This window comes from Passer montanus, unplaced genomic scaffold, assembly GCF_014805655.1.
Source record: "Passer montanus isolate IOZ18808 unplaced genomic scaffold, ASM1480565v1 scaffold35, whole genome shotgun sequence".
Lineage (NCBI taxonomy): Eukaryota > Metazoa > Chordata > Aves > Passeriformes > Passeridae > Passer > Passer montanus.
The window spans coordinates 6,182,654-6,203,773 of NW_024368263.1; the positions used below are offsets into that span (position 1 = coordinate 6,182,654).

At 38.9% G+C, this 21,120-nt stretch overlaps 1 protein-coding gene across 4 annotated transcripts in view; it reads left to right on the forward strand.

The window, feature by feature from the left end:
- HELZ (helicase with zinc finger) overlaps positions 1 to 21,120 on the forward strand; it is an 85,262-nt gene that overhangs the window by 39,903 nt on the left and 24,239 nt on the right. For 3 of the 4 annotated variants that reach the window (XM_039715906.1, XM_039715909.1, XM_039715907.1), the window contains 8 exons: positions 3,436 to 3,566; positions 5,861 to 6,040; positions 6,550 to 6,654; positions 12,514 to 12,692; positions 14,254 to 14,372; positions 15,761 to 15,906; positions 18,345 to 18,492; positions 20,808 to 20,991. In XM_039715906.1, coding sequence (XP_039571840.1) covers positions 3,436 to 3,566; positions 5,861 to 6,040; positions 6,550 to 6,654; positions 12,514 to 12,692; positions 14,254 to 14,372; positions 15,761 to 15,906; positions 18,345 to 18,492; positions 20,808 to 20,991 — 1,192 coding nt within the window. The remainder of the gene's footprint in view (positions 1 to 3,435; positions 3,567 to 5,860; positions 6,041 to 6,549; positions 6,655 to 12,513; positions 12,693 to 14,253; positions 14,373 to 15,760; positions 15,907 to 18,344; positions 18,493 to 20,807; positions 20,992 to 21,120) is intronic. The other variant, XM_039715908.1, reaches the window with a different exon arrangement.

The window sequence follows — 21,120 nt, forward strand, 5'->3', positions numbered from 1 at the left end:
TGAAACTTGACTGGAATGCAAAATGAGCTGGGGCTTCAGGAACTGGCTCATTTTTCCTTGAGTATCTTAATAATCTTGGCCTGAGGCAGCAGATCTATTCTGCATTAGAAATTGGGTCCTAAAGTTGTTTGTAAAATCATTTAGTACTTTATATGAGTATCACTGAACTGGTGGTCAGATTCTTCAAGCATTGCCTATATTTGAACGAATTTTAATTATGAGGAATTTTTTATGTCTATTATTAGCTGAAATTTTGGAAAGCAATCCTCAGTTTAGAGCTGAGAAGTTGTAATTTGGATGTGCAGAGTTTTTGTTAAAGGTGCTGGAGGTTTTGCTGCTCTCTTCAGTAGAGTTGATATTCCCTATGTGATTCTTAAACACTGATAAAACTGCTTTGATTTCTGTGGATTTTGGATAAGTTGGGTAGTTTCTTTCCTTTTTCTTTTCCTTATGATTAGTCTCAGAAACTTGGTGGTGCCTTGTTTACCTGCTGTTCTGGCTTAGCTATAATAAATACACAATTCTGCTTTTATCAGGTAAACCATTCATAAAGGTGGGGTGGAGTGCACTTTAAAGCACTGTGGCTGCTGCCACTCTTTTATTTTTGGAGTGGCTCCTCTGTTCTCTGTCCTGCTCTGTGAACCTGCAATGGATTAACTTCCTTTCCCACTGTTTTCTGATTGTGGAATGTATATTAAAGGAGGTTATATGCCTCTCCTTCCCAGACAGCCTCATTCACTACTCTGCAGCAGCAAATAGAACTATTTGATTCCATCCAAGCAGCATTAAAAGCAAAACAAATCACAAGCTGTTAAGAAAGTGGTGAATGCAGGTAGATAATAGGAGGTATTTAATGCCAGGCACCTTGCTTGGACTCCCAGAAGGGGCTGTTAAAGTGTCACCCAGATGAGCATCACAGCTTTTCTGCATTTAAATCACCCTCGTTAGGTTGTGTGTTTTTTTGTCAGCCTTGGGTCTGCCTGAGCAAAGATATTTTCCTCGGCTAGATCAAAGCAGGAGTTTGGGACCAGTGCCATTTGCCAAACGTGCAGGTTGTGCTTGGGGGACAGAGCAGTGCTGGGAGGGATGGGTAGGGCAGAGGTGCCCATGGGGCAGGAGGAGCTGTGCTGTCACTGCTGAGAAGTGCCAGCCCTGCTGTGCACAATGGGGCTGGGGGGCACAAATTGCACAGATGGAAAAAGAATTCTTGAATTTTCATGTGTCCTGTTAAAAAAAAAAAAAGTTTTCTTAGCAGTTCCAAACACCTCTGTGAGCTCCGTGCTTAACGCTGTCAGATTTGTTGCTGCCCTTGTCTTCAGACTTATGGTTGTACATCTTGCTGTAAAATGTGGTAGTCAAGATGAATATTTAATGTCTCTATATCTGCCAGAGATGGAAAGTTAATGGCTATACTCTGCAGGGATACAAGCAAACATTGTTTATTTACAGCAAAGCTAGTGTTGATTTTACGTGCTACATAATGACATGAACATTGTAATACTGAAATAAGAGTAGGAAAAAGAAAATGCTAATTTACAAAGCCTTTTGAAGGAGATGATCTGCCAGTAGTGAACATTACTGTACACCAGAGTGATCCCTGTGGTGGGAAAGGGGCTTCGTGGGCAGATAAAGGAGTGTCAGGTACAACAAGGAGTTAAATGTAGAAGGATAAATTATTCCTCTGTATGGGGAATTCTCCTCCGTAGGAGAAGGTTCCTGAGAGGAGGCTTTTATATGGCTTTGAAAGAGAAGTGATCACTTTTCCTTTCCTTCCTTCTGTCCTTCCTTTTTACTTGTCAAGGACTTCTTAAGGTTTTATATAAGTTGTCAAAAAAGATAATTGTAAAATTGTATTCTAGTATTGCTTTGTGTTTGTTGAACTTTCTGCTTGGTAGCACTAATTACCACGAGATTAAAGTGTGATTAAGTAAGAATGGGCTAACATCAGATCAGTGAGTGCTAGAGGAGAAAATCATTAGCTGTGAGGGCAGGTTGTTGCTTTGGGCATGGGGGTACCTTTGGAATGACTGCCACCTCCATGGCTTTTCCCTGGGTGACACAGGGGCTGCACCTGCTGATGGAGCAGGTTCAGCTCATCTTTGCTCTGGGTCTGTTCTTCTCATCTCCTGTTTGCCAGGACAGAACCAGCTTCTGGCAGGTGGTTCTGGAATCTCGTGGTGCAGATGGCCTTAGAAATTGTTAAATAATTGATATTTCCAGGTAATTGGGGGGTGCTTTTCCAGACGGGTTGCAGTGGTGTGGCTGCTGTTCACACTCATTGTACATCTCAGAAAGAGACTTACTTACTCCTGTTTAATCAAAAATGTTTAATAGCTTTGTAGCACAGTAATTACATAAATACATAGTGACAGCAGTGCTTTGGAAATAAACCTAAAAATGTGCATTAGTCTCTTGAAGTTCTTCAGCAGCTTTTGGTGTTTTTATGTTGGTTTTTATTAGTGCAGATCTGTGTCAAATTTTGTCTAAAGGCTTCTGGTCTGTTGTGAATGTGGAGTTCTTTGGCATAATACTCTGATCAGATTAATTTGTTTCTGGGGAGATTAATTATTACAAATTTAAATCTGTGTAAGTGATAATCTGAGTGAACTGTTTTTATGAATAATTTCCCGGGGAGCTCTTTTATCCCTTGTTCAAATTTAGAATGTACTTTTCTCTTTACCCTTTCAGTGTGTGTGTATGTGTCAACTACTTTCACTCTCCATTGTTCCGTTCTGAATTGAATCAGGAATGTTAAGTGCTCTGCGTGATGTTTCTGGCTTTGTACCAGAATTTATGTTGGCAATATCTTTTATTTACTAGCATTGAAACACCTGTAATTGAGAGAACAAAACCATGAATGTATTGGTAAGCAGCTAATTGTTAGAAATTAACTTTTGGGGAGTCCTAATAATTGAACAAAAATGACAAGTTATGCTGTTCCAGAGTGTTTGACCAGAAATAATGTTTGGAGTTTATCTTTGCTGATTTATGTAATTTGTTGATATGGTAAAACTTCTGGCCTGGCATTTTCTTGAGGTTGTTCTTACAATAAGAGATGAAAGCTTACATTTGTAAAAACAATGTTTTAGGACAATAATATTTTCCAGGACTATTTTTTGTATTTAAAAAAAAATTCCAAGAATGCTTTCCCTTTAATTTTTTTTCTGAAAGTACAGTGGAATTTAATCTTAAAAGTCAAACAACAAAATTAAATTAAAGAAAAAGCTGTATTTATCTTTGATTCTAAACAACAACAACAAAAAGGCAAGTTAATTTTATCACAGATCTTTGGATTGAATGCTGTTTGCTATTTTCTTCTGAGAGCCAGTGGTGTGCAGGAAGATAAAAATGTATCATGTACAGCAAAGTCTAATGAGCATTTTCTAAATGAATCCTTTTTGTTCACCTCTGTTTATTCATTGGTTTGTTGTGCAGGTTGAGCTTCAGTTCCAGTTGAACCGGTTACCCCTCTGTGAAATGCATTATGCCTTGGACAGGATTAAGGACAACAGCATTTTGTTTCCAGATGTCAGCATGACTCCCACCATACCCTGGAGTCCCAACAGGTACACAAACACTTTAAAATCAAAGCTTGGGTGGGAATGCAGCTCTGAATTTCTCAGAGCAGATGGCTGAAATCTGTTCTCAAACAGGAAACAAGCCTGATTAGTGGTGAGGGCTTCTGAGAAGGGGGGGAAACTGCTGAATAAAACAAGAGGAATGATCCTCCCAGGGCCAGAACCCACTGAATGGTTTTCCCTGGGGCTGAGCTGAGGGTTTGGAGGCATCACAGTTTACTGTGGCTGCAGAGAACAAACCTGCTGCTAATTTCTGTGCTGCCATCCTCCTCTGAAAACGTTAGACTTCATAGGAGTGGCAGTGCCACTTCCAGCAGTGCTCTGCAGGGTCCCAAGATGCAGAGTTCTGGTTCCAAGGACTGATCCATTAGTTCTTGTTGAGCTGCAGTGAGATCTGGACATATCCCAGAGGGTGTGGTTATGGAAGGTGTGGCAATGACTCCTAAAGAAGCAGCCCAGAGATTCTTTCTATACACATCTCACAGTTTCCTTTATGAAATGATAAACCTCTGTGTTATATAAATATTCTAAAGAAATGTAAGGCTGATACAGTAAAAATAGTTTGGAAGAGGAAGCTTAGGGAGGAGAAATGTGAGGCTGTGTGGCTCAGGGGATAGATATGGTCAGTGTTCTTGCTCTTGGTAAAAGAGGCATGAGCTTTCTGTGCTTGGAGAGGAATGGGAGCTGATAGTCTGCACAGCCTGGGAGGAGTTGTGTGAGGTCTTGAAGGTGAGAATTAGGAGTGTGATTTTGATGCAGGAGAAATCAGGAGATAGCCCAGATTGAAAGGAAGGCAGTCTGTCAGAAGGCTGAGACAGTGAGTATTGTATGACAAAAAACAATGGGAAAATGATTGTTTGTGTCTGGAACTGTAAGAACAGATCCAGCACAAGGGTGGGATCAGTGTTCTGGGTGGGATTATCACTGTGTGCATCAGAGATTTGACAGCACCGAGAGGAAGAAGGGAAGAGGTTCTGTTTGGAGTTACACTACAAAGCTAATGGAGGTCACTGCCAATCTGTTCACTGACTTAATTAGGTTCTGAGTGAATCTTACAAGGACAATGAAATTGTGTTTAAAAATAGTGTTTAAGAATAAACACTTACTTGGAAGTAAGCAGTGATTTCAATAAAAAGGAGGCAAGTCAAGTAGGATAGAAGTTTTATATGCTATTTACATACCAGTTGCACGTTGGTATAGTGTTTTGTATTTTTTGTATACATAAAAAATATATGCAATGATTATAGTTCAGTTTAAATCAGTTCCATCTGATGGCTTGATTTGTCTTTCCTTAGGAATCAAGCTAACTCCAAACTGTCTTTCCTGTTTTTCTTCTATGTCTGTTTTATGTCCCTGTTCCTTTCCTGTATTTCTTAGTCTTTTGCCAGCCTGCTGTTCATAGGCATCTCAAAAGTCAAAATTCAGTCAATTCCCTCTTGATCTTGCTCCCTGTTGCTAACTACTTCTGAACAGAAACTTTCCCAGTCTGTAAGAAGTGTGGTGCTTGTACCAAAGCAGATCACATTACTAAAGTATGGCCATATGTGCAGCAGTGACAGGTGTTTTTTACTATGCATGCCTACTTTTAAATCTGTCAGTGGGAATATTAAAAACTCTGTCTAGAAATCTTTAACTTCTTATGCTCATTGGAATTTTCTGAAAGCATCTTCCTCCCAGTGCTGGCATCACTGGCTGCTTACAACAAAAATCCTTTTTATAGAGTTAATTCCCATTAGAGGTATGTGCCCTGATGATCTTAAAAAAAAAAAAAAAAGTCAAGAGAAGTTTGTAGTTAACTGGTAGTCAATAGTTTTTAAATTTGATTTTAGATAGCTTTTACCAAGCCTTGAGGTTGTGTAACTGGTTACTTTTAAAGTTAACAGCGTAAATGCTACAGGGAAAAAACATAACTAATGGAACTATTATTTGCATAATAGAAAAATCTTTGTATGTTTACCTGCTTTTGTTATCAGGGAAAGGTGCAGTATGTCCTTCTAGAATGTGTGCTGTGCAGGTTGACTGTTGTTAGTTGGGATGATGTAAATTGAGAATAGGTTGAAACCTCCCCCCCCACAACTGGATTATTGCAAATAGCAAATTTTTATGATTAAAGTGTGTGATTGTTTTGCTAGATTTGTTGATTTGTTTCACGTGCCTCAGCGACACAATCCACACAGCAGCTCTGTGGAGGCTCTTCAGTTTCTTGAACTCTTTTGAAATCATCCCTGATTGAATGTCTGCCTGGCAGTGGATGGTGAGAGCTGTTTGTAACCTTTGCACAGGCAGTGGGACGAGCAGCTGGACCCGCGGCTGAACGCGAAGCAGAAGGAGGCTGTTCTGGCCATCACCACCCCGCTCTCCATCCAGCTGCCCCCCGTTCTTATCATCGGTCCCTATGGGACAGGAAAAACCTTCACTCTGGCTCAGGCAGTCAAGCACATCCTCCAGCAGCAGGACACCAGGTGAGGGGGGCACTGAGCACAGAGCAGGGCCCCACCAGCACAGAGGATGGGATTTTTTGGCTAGAATTCAAGTCAGAGGTAGAAATACAGAATTTCCACCCAGCTTAGAAAGCAACAAACCCAAGGCATTCTTCATCAATTGGGTTGATAAAGTAATTTTACAATCTTAGCCTGTATTTGCCATTTAGAACAAAACTAATTAATGTGGAAGTTTTGTAGAATGGCTGTGATTTGCTCGGCGTGGGAAGTCTTGCAGCATGGTAGATAACAAAAGCTGGGCTTTAAAATCAAATCCAGATTAATAAATACGAAATGATTGTTGAAAACCTGTTTGATAACTGATGGGTTTGAGCTGAGGGCTGAATCATGGGAAGTGCAGTAGGCCAGTGAGTAGTTCCATGAAGAGGAATGTGCAGGAGGATGGCCACTGTTTCCTTTCTTTTATATTTACTGCTTTGAATTGTTTTCTGTTTCTTCATTGCTTTTTTATTTGCATCCATTTATTCCAGCAGGATTCTCATTTGCACCCATTCTAATAGTGCTGCTGACCTCTACATAAAGGATTATTTACATCCATATGTAGAAGCAGGCAATCCCCAGGCAAGACCTCTCAGGTATTTTTTTAAGGCTTATTATGTATCTATAAAATACTGTTCTTAAGAAAAGGTGTCTATAAAAAAAGGTTAAAGAATTTTTAAAGTATAAAAGCTTATTGGCATTACCAGCAGTGCTTTTAAAAACAGCCTAAAAGGAATGTGAAATATTGTAACATAATTTTCAGTAATTTGTTAAATAAAAATAAAGACATCCTTTTTTAAGCTTTTATTATTCTGTTGATAAATGTGTCTTTCCTAATGAGCAAGCTTTTGATACACTCCTCTAAAAGCTACTATGATAAAAGAAGATGGACTTTAGTTGTATTTTAATTTCTGAAAAGTTTAACTCACAATTACAAGGCTAATTTGGAAACTGGGGCTCCCCACCTGGCTTCTTGGAGAAACATTTTGGGTTTTGGAAACATAGGAGCTACTTAGAGAATCATATGAAAGTAGTTTGGCCTCTTCTGATAAATCTGTGTGGAGTGATTATTGATGTGTTGAAATGTACTTACTTATTGTGTATTAGGGAAATTGGCTTAGGGAAAAAAAAAAGAAGCAGAATCTTAAGAGCAAGGAGGGTAAACTTGCATGGAAATAGTTAAGGAGGATTTATTTATGGCCATAAATCTGCTCCTGGGAGCGTTTTGCTCAGTAATCACAATGTCTACTTTATGCTGCTAGCTTGGTGTATATATATATATATTTTAAATTATGGGCATCATTTTCTGAATGCCAGTGGGTGAATTTATAATATTACTAAGAAAATTACTCTGCGTTTACTTGCTAGCTGTTAAAAGCCATCCTGGACTTATATTTTATGCAATGTCAGTAAAGGCAATGAAGTTATATGAAAAGACCACATTTGTAACAGGTGTAAATTCTCTTAGGTCTGTTGGCTTTGGTTGCCATGTGACATCTTACAGACACTGAGGGGCTGGCCAGGGGAAAGGAGGCAGTGTTATTTTTTAAAAGATGTCTTTGATCTGGTTGTATTTTAACACAGATTGTCTTAAGATGATTTGTAAAGCACTTTGGGATGAAAAACTTCATGGAGTCTTAATTTTCTGAAGGGAAAAAATGTGTGTAATTGACCTTTTTGGGAATATTGAAGTGTGATGTAACAGTGCAAGGAGATAAATACAGTTTTATTGTTGCCAGGTTGTTGCTGCCTTGTTTTCAACTGTGTAGTCCAGTCTCAGAAATACAAAAAACATAAAAAGTGGTATATTATGGTTAAAATTTATTAGCATATTTGCTAAGAGAATCACAGCACGTAACTTAAAATCACTGAATGTTTGAATTTAAATTTAATTATTGTAGTATTTGTTGTAAAGCCTTCAGAAAGTGCTGCTGTAGATTGTCTGATGCTGTTCAAACAGGACACCTCTATAAAAAAATTGAAGTTTAAGAAAATGGAGGCACCTCTGGAGTTGTGTATATATGTTAATGAATCCACAAGTATGTATGGTTCAAATGAAAAATCTGACAGATAATGTTGTTTGAACACAAAGTGCATTAACCTGCTCTGGCAGGAGTTAAAGGTCAATTTTTCTGAATACAAACTGGAGTTTGTGAGACTCCCAGTCCAAAATTATTTATGGATGTACCTTCCTTATTGATGTTGTAAAGGTGTATTTTCAAATTAAAATCATTACTGTTAGATTAAACAGGGGGATCTGAGCCTCTTGCAGTATTTAAAAGGAAACATCAAGTGGAGTGGAAGCAGTTAATTATTCAAGGTAGAGGTGCTGCTTGCAGAGTTTGTTGTGTTTCTAAATAACTGAACTCTGCTGTAGATTTTATCCCTTATTTGCTCTACAAGTGATGAGTTGGCTTAGTGGGGAGCAACACAATATTTTATAATATTTATGTTGCTTTTAAAGAAGGAACGCTAAATTATTTAACGTTTTGTACTGAAAACCATGTAGATATTTCCGTGGGTAAGATGTACATTAAATAAATTATCCTGTCAACGATGTGACATAAAAGTTTGAAAAGCAGAGTTTGTGGAGCTTTTTGTTTAAATATCAAGTTATAAATTTGTATTATCTCTTAATAAAATAACTTCCTATGCCCTTTGGAAAATACAGAGTCAGAGTGAACAGTGAGAATTTATGTTAAATCTAACTTCTGCACCTAAATGAAATACCAGCGAAGCCTGAAGGCCAAATTCCCATAGTCCTGATGCCCATAAACAAATTATTACCCAGAAAAAAACCTGTGCCTCTGGCTTTGATTAGATGAGTCAACTGTATTAGGGGCACACTCCAAAATCTGCCTTTTACTGGAGAAACTTGACACTGAAACAATTTCAAATGCTTATGTAAATGAATGCAGAAATGTTTCTGAAGGATTGAAACCTAAACCCAGGCTACAGCTGGGAGGAGAGAGCCTGGATTAAGTGCTGCTGTTTGATGGTGAGCCACCTGATTTTTAGTGTGCAGGAGCAGCCAGGCACCTTCAGATGGTGAGTCAGAGCTGTAAGAGGGAGTAATTGGCTCCTGATTTGTATTTGCTTTTGCTCCCTGGATGTGCCTGTCTCCATCAGCTGCTGGAACCTTCTGGAGGTGGTTGCTGAGGTAGGAGAGCACTGGAGCAGGAGAATTCAGATTATCACCCTCTCCTAAAAACTCCAGCAAGCAGATAGCAGCAATTCCTCTGTATGTTGCTGAGCAGTGGTTGAGGTGTTATTATAATATGAATTTAGTAATATTTTACTTGCATATTTCAGATTTTGTTGTTTCCATACACTGGTTTTATTTGGAATACTAAGGGAAAAGGAAAGAGGTTGATACAGCCTTTATCTGTATATTGAGTATTTTTATTTATTCCTAAGCATGGTCCTGCTGGGGAATAAATAAAACTAATGTCTTTGGTTCAGCAGTGTCAAAAAATAAGTTGGTCCTGTTAAAAATATCTCACTGAAACCCCTTCAGTTCATTTTTGTACTACTTTGATCATAACATTCATGTGTAAATTCTGCATCTATCCTGGAACCAGGTGGCTTTGGTATGTGGCTGCTAGCTGAGAATTACCCAGCTTATGAAAAATAATCCATAGGAGCCAAAGTTGCATTTAAAAAGAAAGCAAACAACAACCCAGACCAAAAACCCCCAGCAGGTTTTGAAAGACCATTGCCCCCTTTTCCAACCAAGTTCTTGTACTGAAAATGGAATTAATTCATCTTACCAAACATTAGTTTGGAAAATAAATGACTGTTCTGCCAATGACTTTTTTGTTGAAACTCTAGCTTCCATCTTGTCCATCCTTAAAGGAAAAAGGGATTTAAAAAAGAGGACTTTCAAGTTGTAGGACAGGTTTTTCACATGTTTTCTGCATCTCAGGGAACATATTTGTTTGTGAGAATGAGCCTCTCTTTGGAGATGGATCTAGAGAAATAGAAGAGGGAAATCAGGTGCTTTTAAAGTTTCCTTTAGGCTTCTTGGGACTATTTAGATTTTTTTTTTTTTGTGATCTCATGAAATTACCCTGCTAGCTTCCTTTCCCTCTGAGTTTTGTGCTCTTTTTTTCTTGAGGGATTTCAGTGTTAAGTACCAGCCCCAAAGCTGAGGAGGTGGGATGTGTCCCAGAAAGGTTTATTGGAGGGCAGACTCCTGGCCTTTCTGTTCTGAACTGAGAGGAGTCAAGCTCAGAATAGGGAGAAGTGAAGTTTTGAAGAACTGAAGTTTTGATTGTAACTACCTGGCTCTGCTGGAGTTCAGGGACTCTGCTCATGCAGGGTTAAGACTAAACATTTTAGAAGTTTAGTCTTTTGTTTAATCAGAAGTTGAGGACATGTTGCAGGGTGAAATGTTGTGATTTGTGTTAAGCTGTTAAACCCCATTTTTGTAATTGGTTCTTCCAACTTTGATAAAAAAACACCTAATAATGAAATTATGGGTGATTTTATTAGCCCAAGTTGCACCTGAGAAAAAAAAAGGTCCTTGTTCAGTGAGGCTTAACTTCTCTCCTGACATTTTCGAAGTAGTCACATCTGTCAGGTGTTTTTATGCCAGTGGTGAATAATAGCTCTGGGATACCTATTTGATCTCACATCAAAATAAAAGAAATTAATGGGTAAGCAGCAATGCAGTTTGAAATGCTGTCAGCCAATCTGTGAGTCACCCACAGTTGAATTTTTGTAATAAAAGACAGTGCATGGTATAATAATGTCTAATAACCATAATATTTTGCATTTCAATAGCACCTTTCATCCAAGAATCTCAAAGTGCTTTACAAACATAAACTCCCAATAAACTCAGTAATGCTCACAGTACTCCTGTGAGGTGGTGGGTGAGTATAACCTCAGCTCAGGTTGGGAAAGTGAAGCACACAAAAGCTGAGGATAAAAAAGCTGGGACAAGTGGAGCAGGGGTCATCTTGCTCCCTTGTTGTAGCTGTTAGGCCATGACTTGGTGTAAAAACAGTTCATCAAATAAAGCTCATCCCTTTGATAGCTGAGAGGAAATAAATATCTGGGGGTGACATTAGAAACCTCTTGTTCTGAGAATGACTCAGGAGTGTGGGGGTTGTTCCTGCCCTGAACCCAGTTTTACCTGGAGTTACCTTTGCTCTCCAACTGTGGATTTGCCTTGGTTGTGTTGTCAAATCAAAAGTCATTCAGGGTACTGAGGTGCCTTTGAATTTCATTTTGTCCAAAATGGGCAATGTATCTTCACAAACCAGATTTATTCTAATGCTGGTACTCGTTTCTCTCGCATCACATGGAGCTCAGCTGTAATTTTCAGTCGTGGGTGGACATGTGATATCCAGAGTCCAGCCAGTGCAATCATGCTCTGCAATTAGGTGCATAATTACACATTTTCAAACACTTTATTAATGATTTGGGATTTGAACTATGGGTGCAGGAGAAATAAAATAATGAGTACATAAACGGAACAGCATTAAATCCCATATTTAGAACTGAAATTAATTTAATTAATTTCATTCTTTAGAACTAAATTTAAACTTTAATTTCTGTACAATAATTTCTTGTAGTTTAAAGGTTCTACTTCAGATTCATAGTTCTTGGTAGAGATGATGGTGGTGAGGAGCACCTGATGGAGGTGTCACAAGGCTCCTTTATCCAGCTCCTTGCTGGATGTGTTTACCCTGTGGAGTTACTTGTACCCTGTGCTCTGGGGCACAGCCTTTGTGTCCTCTGTGTTTCTGTTCCGTGTAGCCAGACTGGCTGTAACAGGTCATCCCTTCCTGAGAAAAATTCATCGCTGATCCCATGGGATGGTGCTTAAAATGACCTGATGTGTCATGGAAGGGTGTCTGAAATCCAGCCAATGTCCTTATATTTTAGACTCCAGCCCAACTTCTGGCACTATTTGCCCATTCTTTTATCCAGGATATCACAGTTATGGCCCTGTATGGTAAAAAGATGAATCCACCTCATGTTTGGTTTGTAGAATGCAGACAGCACACGGGATGGGTGGGAGGATCAGCAGGGTTTGAGTATTTTTCATGTATCAGCTGCTTTGGCTGAGATGTGCAGACCACTGTCAGTTCCATACTCTGGGCTGTAGTTACATTCCAGGTCAGCCAATATTTATTTAAAATGTGTTTACTGTGAGTTTAAAATTAAATAGGCATTGATGTGAGGATCACAGGATATAAATATTTGAAGAATTTAAAGATTTCTATATGTGAAATAAAACCTGCTAACTGTTCATGTATGTAAAACTGCACTGCAATTATAGAAGGTGCATCCAAGACATTTTAGCATGTAATTCTGCACAGTTATGCCGTTTTGCTTCTTGAAGATGATACTTACTTTTCAGAAAACAGAATATTAGTGTTTGAAATATTTGAAATATTAGGCAGTGTTCAAAGCTGATGGAAAATAAACCCCTTTTTCTTTCCTAGGGTATATTTCCGAAATCGCTGGGTAAAGACTGTTCACCCAGTTGTGCATCAGTACTGTTTGATTTCAAGCACACATTCCACCTTTCAGATGCCACAGAAAGAAGACATTCTTAAGCAACGAGTAGTAGTTGTTACTTTAAATACATCACAATACCTATGTCAGCTGGATCTTGAGCCAGGTAAGATAATTTCTAGAAAAGAAGTGTCCATGCTTAAGAAATATCTTCCTCTTGCCACTGTTGGTCCCTTACCCAATTCTTGGAACTGTTAAAAAATAAAGTAAACAATGATAATCTTAACATGCTTGTTTGGTTTTTTATGAATAAATGTTTATTACAAAGCTGTAAACTGCTGGCATTCTAATTAACCTTTTGCTTGTTCTTTTTTTTTTCCTTCTTAAAAAAAAATTAAATAAAGAAGCAATACTATGTATGATCTGGTGTTTCTGAGATCCAAGAGGGAAAATTCTGTTTGAGATTCTGACTTTGAATATTATGCTCATTAAGGTCATTACTCAGTGGAGCATGTAAGCATAAATAACAGAGAGCTTTTTTCCCTTGTTTTGTGAATTGTTTAGCTTTGCAAGCAACTCCCACACATACAAGCCCTGTCTTTGTTAACATGATACATTTAGGGTTGTTTTCTAAACTGAAAGATATTAGACTGATTTTTTGGGACAGAGGCTGCATAGGGTTTATTATTTTCCTGATCTCCAAATTACATCCATCTGCTTTTTGCAGAACATGGAATTTCTCTACATAAGTTGTTAGGATTAGTTTTTTATGGCTACATTTAAGCATTTGTTGCAACAGCGAAAACTAATATGGAATTTATGGTAAATATTTTTGGGTCTTCAGATAGAAATAGCTGCTTTGTTTGGCAGCAGGCTGTGTACAGTCATGGCATAGCAATGTCTGTGCAGCTGTAAGAAATTCATATTTTCCAAAGAAAATTGCTGCATTTTTATGTATGTAATCTGAATTGGATGGTGCACTAAGTCCTCTAATACTTTGTTTTAAACCTTAATATAACACAGACATCAATGTATGAAACCACTTCGATACCTATCCTGAATTTAGATTTAATAAAATATAAGTCTAAAGTGGCCAAGTTTCTTTTCAAGTGCATGTTCTCCAGTGCATAGATTCCCACCAAACCTTTGGTCCAATATTATCATAAGATTGAATTTAAATTTTCCTTCAACTTCTGTTCCTTTTTTCCCCCCCAACATTCCTTTAAGCCCATAACCAGCAAAGTGCTCAGGTATGTGTGCAATTTTAATGGGAACTTTAGTATATAAAATCATTACTAGGACTCAAGTACATTCAATGAGGAATTCCTTGTCATTGTCACTGTCCAAAGCTCTTCAAGTCTCATGGTGGCAAAATAACTTTCAGATTTGAGAAACCTCTTGAGGGATGGTCTGCCAAGAGATCTTGGGGTAAGGAGGGCTCAGATAAAACATATGTTTGGTTTCATGTGTATCACAAGAAAGAGGCAGACCTGGGGGCTCCTGCTAATGTCACTGGCAACCAGGTGACCAGTGTTGGTCATTTGATGGGTGTGAAAAATGTGTGGTTTTCGGTAGCTGCTAGAAATTAATTTGTGTAAGCCATACTTTTAAAAATTCTAGTTTTGGTTACTATCAGAATACAGAATGTTAAGTTCAAGTTCTTGTTTTCAATATTCATTTTATCAAATTGCAAGTTTCATTTATTTGCTGATATCTCTGTTTTACAGGGTTTTTTACACACATTCTGTTAGATGAAGCTGCTCAAGCTATGGAGTGTGAAACGATTATGCCTCTAGCATTAGCTAATAAAAACACAAGAATTGTCTTGGCTGGAGACCATATGCAGGTAAGAGCAATTTTGGAGTATGAAGTGCATATGTATAATATTTGTATTTATCTATTCAAGTTATTTAATTGCACCAAATCATATAATAGATGGGGAGGCCAAGGAGAATTCCAGGGATGTTATTTAAGATTTGATATTTATTACTGGAGTTTATGACTGCTATTCCCTGTTGGTTTTTAAAATAATTCAAGAATATGGAAAACTGGGATTGAGAGAACTTCACATTTTTATTAGAAGCATCTAGTCTGGTGAAGATTTGAACAAGTGAGAAATGGGAAGCTGAAACTAGCCAGTGCTTTTATGTTGCTGCAAAGTGCCTGGGAGCTGCTTGGTTTGGAGAGTTTAAAACACTGATTATGCCTGTCATTTTTCAGCCTGTAGGCATGAGAAAGCATGCTTGGAAAAGTCAGCTTTACTTGCTTTATTGATTTAGGCCAGATTTATTTTCTTTTATAGATTTGCCTTTAATTCTCTTTGCATCTCACAGTAGCAGTAGGGTGGATGTGTGCTTTGGTACAGTAACAAACTCAGAGTGGTGTTGCCACCAATAATTTAATATTACTGGATAATTTCAATGATATTAGTAATGCCAAGGACTGGGGTAGTGCTTTTTAAATACTACTCTCAAAATGCTTTTGGAATTCTTACTTCAGGCTTGATCTCATCAGCCCAGCTGTGTGAATGAATTCTTCCCAGGGCCTATGTGTCTCAGGCTGCTCTGTAGCTCAGGGTCTTACAGAAGGTCTTCTATCAGGTGTCCAGTGTTTAAATTTGAAAACGTAACATGTAGCTGAATCATATGAATTCAGAATGACAAAATATTGGCTTAATTTCTACGCTTGGAAATGATATTTTAAGAATCTCATTTTCATCTCCTTTGGTTCTATTTTTCCTGCTGTAGTAGATGTTGGTTTTATTGTTAAACAAGCCCAGTAGGAGTTTAGTGTAACAGTAAATAGGTCACTGGGTTTTTGTTTTTTCAACAACATTTCTATTTAGCTTTTTAAATGGTACTAAAATTTCTTTGTTTTCTGATTTGTACTATTTGTGGTAATAACTTAATTGTAGAAGTGGTTGTCAGAATAATGGTGTAAAGTCATTCTAAACACAGTTGGGAGTGTTAAACTTAAATAGAAGAATAAAAAGAATAACTTTGCATAGTTATGGAGTATTTTATTGTTCCTTTAAGACCATGATGGTCTTTTGTTACTTTTCTGGCAGACAGGAGCATTTCTTTGGAATAACCATGGTCTGTGTCTTCCAACGATGAATGTCCAGTGAAAGGGAGGTTTCATTTTTGGGTTGATGCAAATACATGTGTTGGGAGCGTGAAATTCCAAGTCCACCCATTTAGTTACATTTTCTTTGTGTGTGTGTGTCTATTACAGCTCAGTCCTTTTGTCTACAGTGAATTTGCCAGGGAGAGAAACCTTCATGTTTCCCTGCTCGACCGGCTCTACGAGCACTACCCTGCCGAGTTCCCGTGCAGGATCCTGCTCTGTGAGAACTATCGCTCCCATGAAGCAATCATCAAGTAGGTGTGAACTTTTTCACTCTATCATGTGCTTCTTCTGACTGCTGCCAGTGAACAAAAGAGCCAAGCTCAGCTGAAGTGTTTCTGGCGTGAAATCTTACTTATTTCAAAGTTAATTAGTAGTTCTCTGTGGTAATTTGGTCTCCTAGAGCAGCTGCCTGGGCTGTGGGACAGACCCCTCATTCAGGTGGGGATGCTTTGGCTGCTTGCACACTAAACCAAAGAAGAGCCAACTTTCCCTTTTTAACCACCCAGCAGTTTATTATGTAGCTTCTGTGCTTCTTTGAGCCATTTCAGAATTTTAGATTTACTGGGGTGGATTATCTTGGAATGGCAAGCTGTGGGCAGTGTAAGGAACATATGGATATGCAACTGTGAATGGAAAAAATAGGTCAAATTTTGAGCGTGTTTCTTTACTGTTGACATCTTTTATTACTTCTTTCAAGACACATTAATCAGTGGGTTTGCATTTTTATGCTATGATAAACTAATGGCTGCCAGTGTAATGAGCTCATCCATGAGCTGTGCTGGAAAGAATAAGTGCAGTCATGGGGAAAAATGCTAAAGTTTAAATCCTGGCTCAAATATGTACTGAGGAATATTATGTTGGTATCCAGTCATACTAATTAGGTTATCACTGTGTTCAAAGCAAAAGCAGAAATATTTAAGTGCTCTGGGGAATCAAAAGTGAAAATGTAAAATATTTTTTACATAGCTTGATCTGTCTTCATGTTATGGACTTTGTAGTTATAGGCTGAGTGCTACTAAATTTCTTACCCATTTTTTGAGTTTCTGAGTTTGAAATGAGAGAACATCTGTAAAGGAAGGGATCATTTTAGCTTTTCTTTAGAGATCACTTCCATGTCATTTACCTCAGAAAGGTCATGAAAATTCACTTCAGCAGCTGGAGTTCAGACAGGGAGTTCCAAGAAAGATCCACTTTGCTGAACACCGAGGTGAGGATGCAGAAACACCAGTGGGTCTGGTTGGCTCTCTGGTAAAAGCCCAGTGTGCCCAATTCCTGGGAAGTGCTGCTGTGTGAGGTGAAACCAGCTGAACACTCTCTTGGTGGTCCCTTTGGAGATGTCTCAAGTCTCTTTTTTGTATAAAATGGAATTTCCCCTGACAAATGGGACCATGACACTTAGGACAGAAGTGTTGGAAGATGAAGGGCTCGTTAATCATCTCTACCTCACTGGGGCAGAGACACCATGAGAGATAGAGGAAAGCAGGAGCCATTAGTTCAGCCTGACTTTGGAGCTGTAATTGGAAAAAACGTCCCATACAAAAAAAGTTTTGTTGTTTAATGAGATCTCATTACTGAAAGTTAATTTGCAGAAGAGATGGTTAGTTTTGCTCCCTGGCTGCTGGGGAGTGACTGCTGCAGCCTAAGCCAGAGAGGAGCCCAGTGTTCTTCAGGGTTGTCCAGGGTGAGCCAGTTCAGGTCAGGGGTGGCTGCAGTGCTTTGGTGGTGATTGGGAGCAGACAAGTTTCTGTGGCTTTTCCATGAGCAGCTGTTTCCATCTCAAGCTGCAGTAGCTGGAATCCTGGAAGAGCTTGATGGACCCACCAGCTGCAGTCTCCTGCTTTGGTTGTCTTCATGTCAGGCTCTGCTCAGGTTCCTGCAGCCCCTGAGTGCTAGCCAAAGAAAATGAAGGTTGGAGGCTGAGCATTGAAAGTGAGATGATACCAAAATTCACTCATTACTGGCAGCCAGTGCATTAATTTAACTCTACTGTGCAATAACATTAACAACACTCTGCAGTCTCTCCTTGCTGCCTTTTTGTCTCATTCCATTCAGGTTGCCTTTTTCCCTCCTACTTTCCACCATGAAGTAGTTCTTGCCTCATTTCTTTTTCAGTCAGCCAGCTGCTGGAATGGCTGCTGCCAGCAGAGGAACTCTGTTCTGGTTGTGTTTCTGGTCTCTAGCAACATAGATCAGCCTGGAGTAGAAGTCACAGAAGAAAAGCTTGGTTGACAGCTGAGTGCTTGGCCGGCGTCGTGCTCAGTGCACACGAAATCTGTAGTAAATTAATCTTGCAAGTTCAATAACTCTTAACTGACATGAGCAAGCTCATTGTCCAGCCTGGGGAATAACCAGTGCCAGACAGCAAGTGTTCTTTTTGCCCAGTTTCCAGCCATCAGAACTTCTGAGTGAAACATCAGTGAGAATGTTGATAACTTAGTCGAGCTTCAGATGAGAAAACAGCCTTTGTATAAAAAGTGTTGGAGAAGCATATTTTTAGTGCCTTCTGCTGTGTCTGTAGAAGGGAAATATCAGTTCAGAGAAATCATTTGAAGATGCTGAATAGTAATCAGTGGTTCTGTTTTCCTTATGAAGTATTTTGTGGTTGCATATTTCATCAGGGAGATTTGCATATTTTATCAGTGAGCTCATGTGTAGACTCCACATTTTACCCTGTTTTGCCTCGTTACAGTTACACATCCGAACTTTTCTATGAAGGCAAATTGATGGCAAGTGGAAAGCAGCCAGCACACAAAGATTTCTACCCTTTGACTTTCTTCACAGCACGTGGAGAAGATGTGCAAGAAAAAAATAGTACAGCTTTTTACAATAATGCAGAGGTAACTCTTCTTTGCTTTTACTGTTGATTGTTTTTTTAAAGCTCAACTCCCCCAAATGTACTGGTTTATGCTCAGTGTGGGTGGAAGACATAAATTGTCCTCTACTAGGAGAGTGGAACATGGAGTTTGCTAAACATGACGTAATGAAAATTGCAATTGTAGTAAACATTTCCACTAATTTACCTTCTTTTTTTCTTCTGCAAATTATAAGCTGCAGCTCATTCTCCCAGGCTCATTCTTCAGGAGAGAAGATTTGTCTTTCTTGATAATTTATGTGACATTCTGATAGATGTATCTTAGCAACTGAGAGTAACTGCAATTTGAAGTAAAACTTAGATTTCTTTGACTGTTGTAGAAATGTTCCCACTCAGATAAGAGTCCTCTGGAGTAACATTTCACATTTCCTTTAATATGTTTAGGATCAGTGTCTAACTGATAATGTGCAGATGAGATTCTTTTAGGTGAGAACTTATTCTCTGTTTGTTTCACATAGATTTATTGGTATTCTTCAAAAATTACTTTCATTCTCTTTCCTTCCCTTGTGTTTAGAAGAACCAAACAACCCAAGCCCACAGAAACAAACACATGCAGCAGCACCCACCTCCCACCTTCTGACTTGAGAATGCTTTTCATAGTGGAAGGTGCCTTTTTCCAGTCACCTCCAGTTAGGGAGGGAGGGAAAATCAAAGACATAACAGTGATTTTCATAAGCTTAGGAGGAATTTCTAGGTAGTGTTTGTTGTGAAGCACTGCAGAGCTGCCTGTTTCCCCTTGTTGATCATGGTGGGACTCCTCTGCTGCACAATTTGAAACCTGTTTGTTGTTGTTGTGCTGCCCTTGTTAAACATTCTTTGTTGTGTTAAAATATCTTCTGAAATAAGAAGCTCCAATGACTTCTGGACACCTGACTGCTTTCATTAATCTACTTGGATTGCTTTGCCATTTAAAAAAAGTTGTAAAAGACCTAAAAATATCTTCAGTGGCCAAGTAACTGTCTGAAAACTGTGAGTCATTAATGGCCACAGGCAGAAATGAAGGACAACGGCTCCTTAAACACCAGCAGGAAAAACTGAAATTAGATGATGAGGGAGATTTTTTTCTGTTTGACCCTTAATGGATATTTGCATTGGGGCATCTTGTGGTTCATTGATGCCTATATTAAGAATTATTCTGGGAAATGCACTTTCCCTTGTTGGTCTTCATTTAAAAATATCCCTATGTGGTATTAATTCTAAATACATACCTAGAAGCCATATACTTTCTGAGAATCTTGCCAAAATTCCTACAAAAGATCCTTATTTTCCTGCTATGGTTTTTATAGATATCAAAGTTTATTCTAATATCCTTTGTCAGCAGAGCTGGCTTTTAAATGCAAGAATTGATGTCACAAAAACATTCAGTACTTGCTTAAAAACAGTCCCATATTTTCAGTATCCTCTGAAATTGCCAAAAATAAACTATTTGTGACTTTTTAAGGATTAACAGATATTTTTCTTCTTTATGAGGCTGAGCTTGCATTTGTGATGCTGTAGGAAAACAGCACCATGAATTACCATGCTTTAAATACCTGGAGAAATAATTTATTGAATGTAAATTAAAAAAAAAAAAAGACAAGGAGTCACAAACCTTCTATAAGGTTACTCAGAAGTGCCTTGTGCAGTGCAGTACCTCTGGTGGGTTGGAATGAGCTGCTCTGGCAGGAGGTTAGTTGGAGGCTGTCTCCTCACAGAGGGAGATTTTCAGGTTTTAATACACATTATTCTTCTCAGGTAGCACATTTCATAGTATTTCACAGGGAGGAGCTAGCAGTTGATGAATTATCTGAAACTCCCAATGGTATCCTTTGGAATGGGAGGTCATTGTGCTCTGGCATACAGGTGCTGTGTCTAGAGTTATCAGACATGATAAGATGACATATATCAAATGCAGAATAAAAATTAAATTATAGCTATTTGGGCAGTACATTTACTTACAGAAATAAGTTGGAGTATGGCAAGAAAGGTCCTAGTGCACTTGACATTTTTGTAAGAACCTAAGAATGAAAATTAAGGTTATCAATGTAATTTTGAAGTTTGTAATTTTAACTGTGACTCTTGTGGGAAAACTTATTTAAAGATAAAAAAGGGTGCTGTATAATGAATACATTGTTTTACTCCAGGATACTTTTAGTGTCCCTGTAGGATGCAGTAGTATCATTGCTTGTGTAACACTGTGTCATGTAAGCCTTTCAAAGCCTTAAAGCTCGAATTCCTTTCCGTATCAAAGAGCGCAGCTCAGTGGGGCATAACTTTTAAGAATCCTGCCTTTTCCCCCAGGTGTTTGAGGTGGTGGAGCGCGTGGAGGAGCTGAGGAGGAAGTGGCCAGTGGCCTGGGGCAAGCTGGACGACGGCAGCATCGGGGTGGTGACCCCGTACGCTGACCAGGTGTTCCGCATCCGCGCCGAGCTGCGCAAGAAGCGCCTGTCCGACGTCAGCGTGGAGAGGGTGCTCAACGTGCAGGGTGAGCAGCTGGGCTGCCCATGGGGAAACGTCCCTGCTGCTGTAATAACTTCAGAAAATTGCCCTGGAGTTTGCTAAAAGCGCCCTAAAGCCGCGGGAGCAAAAGGAGAGCTGTGGTGCAGGCGTTGCT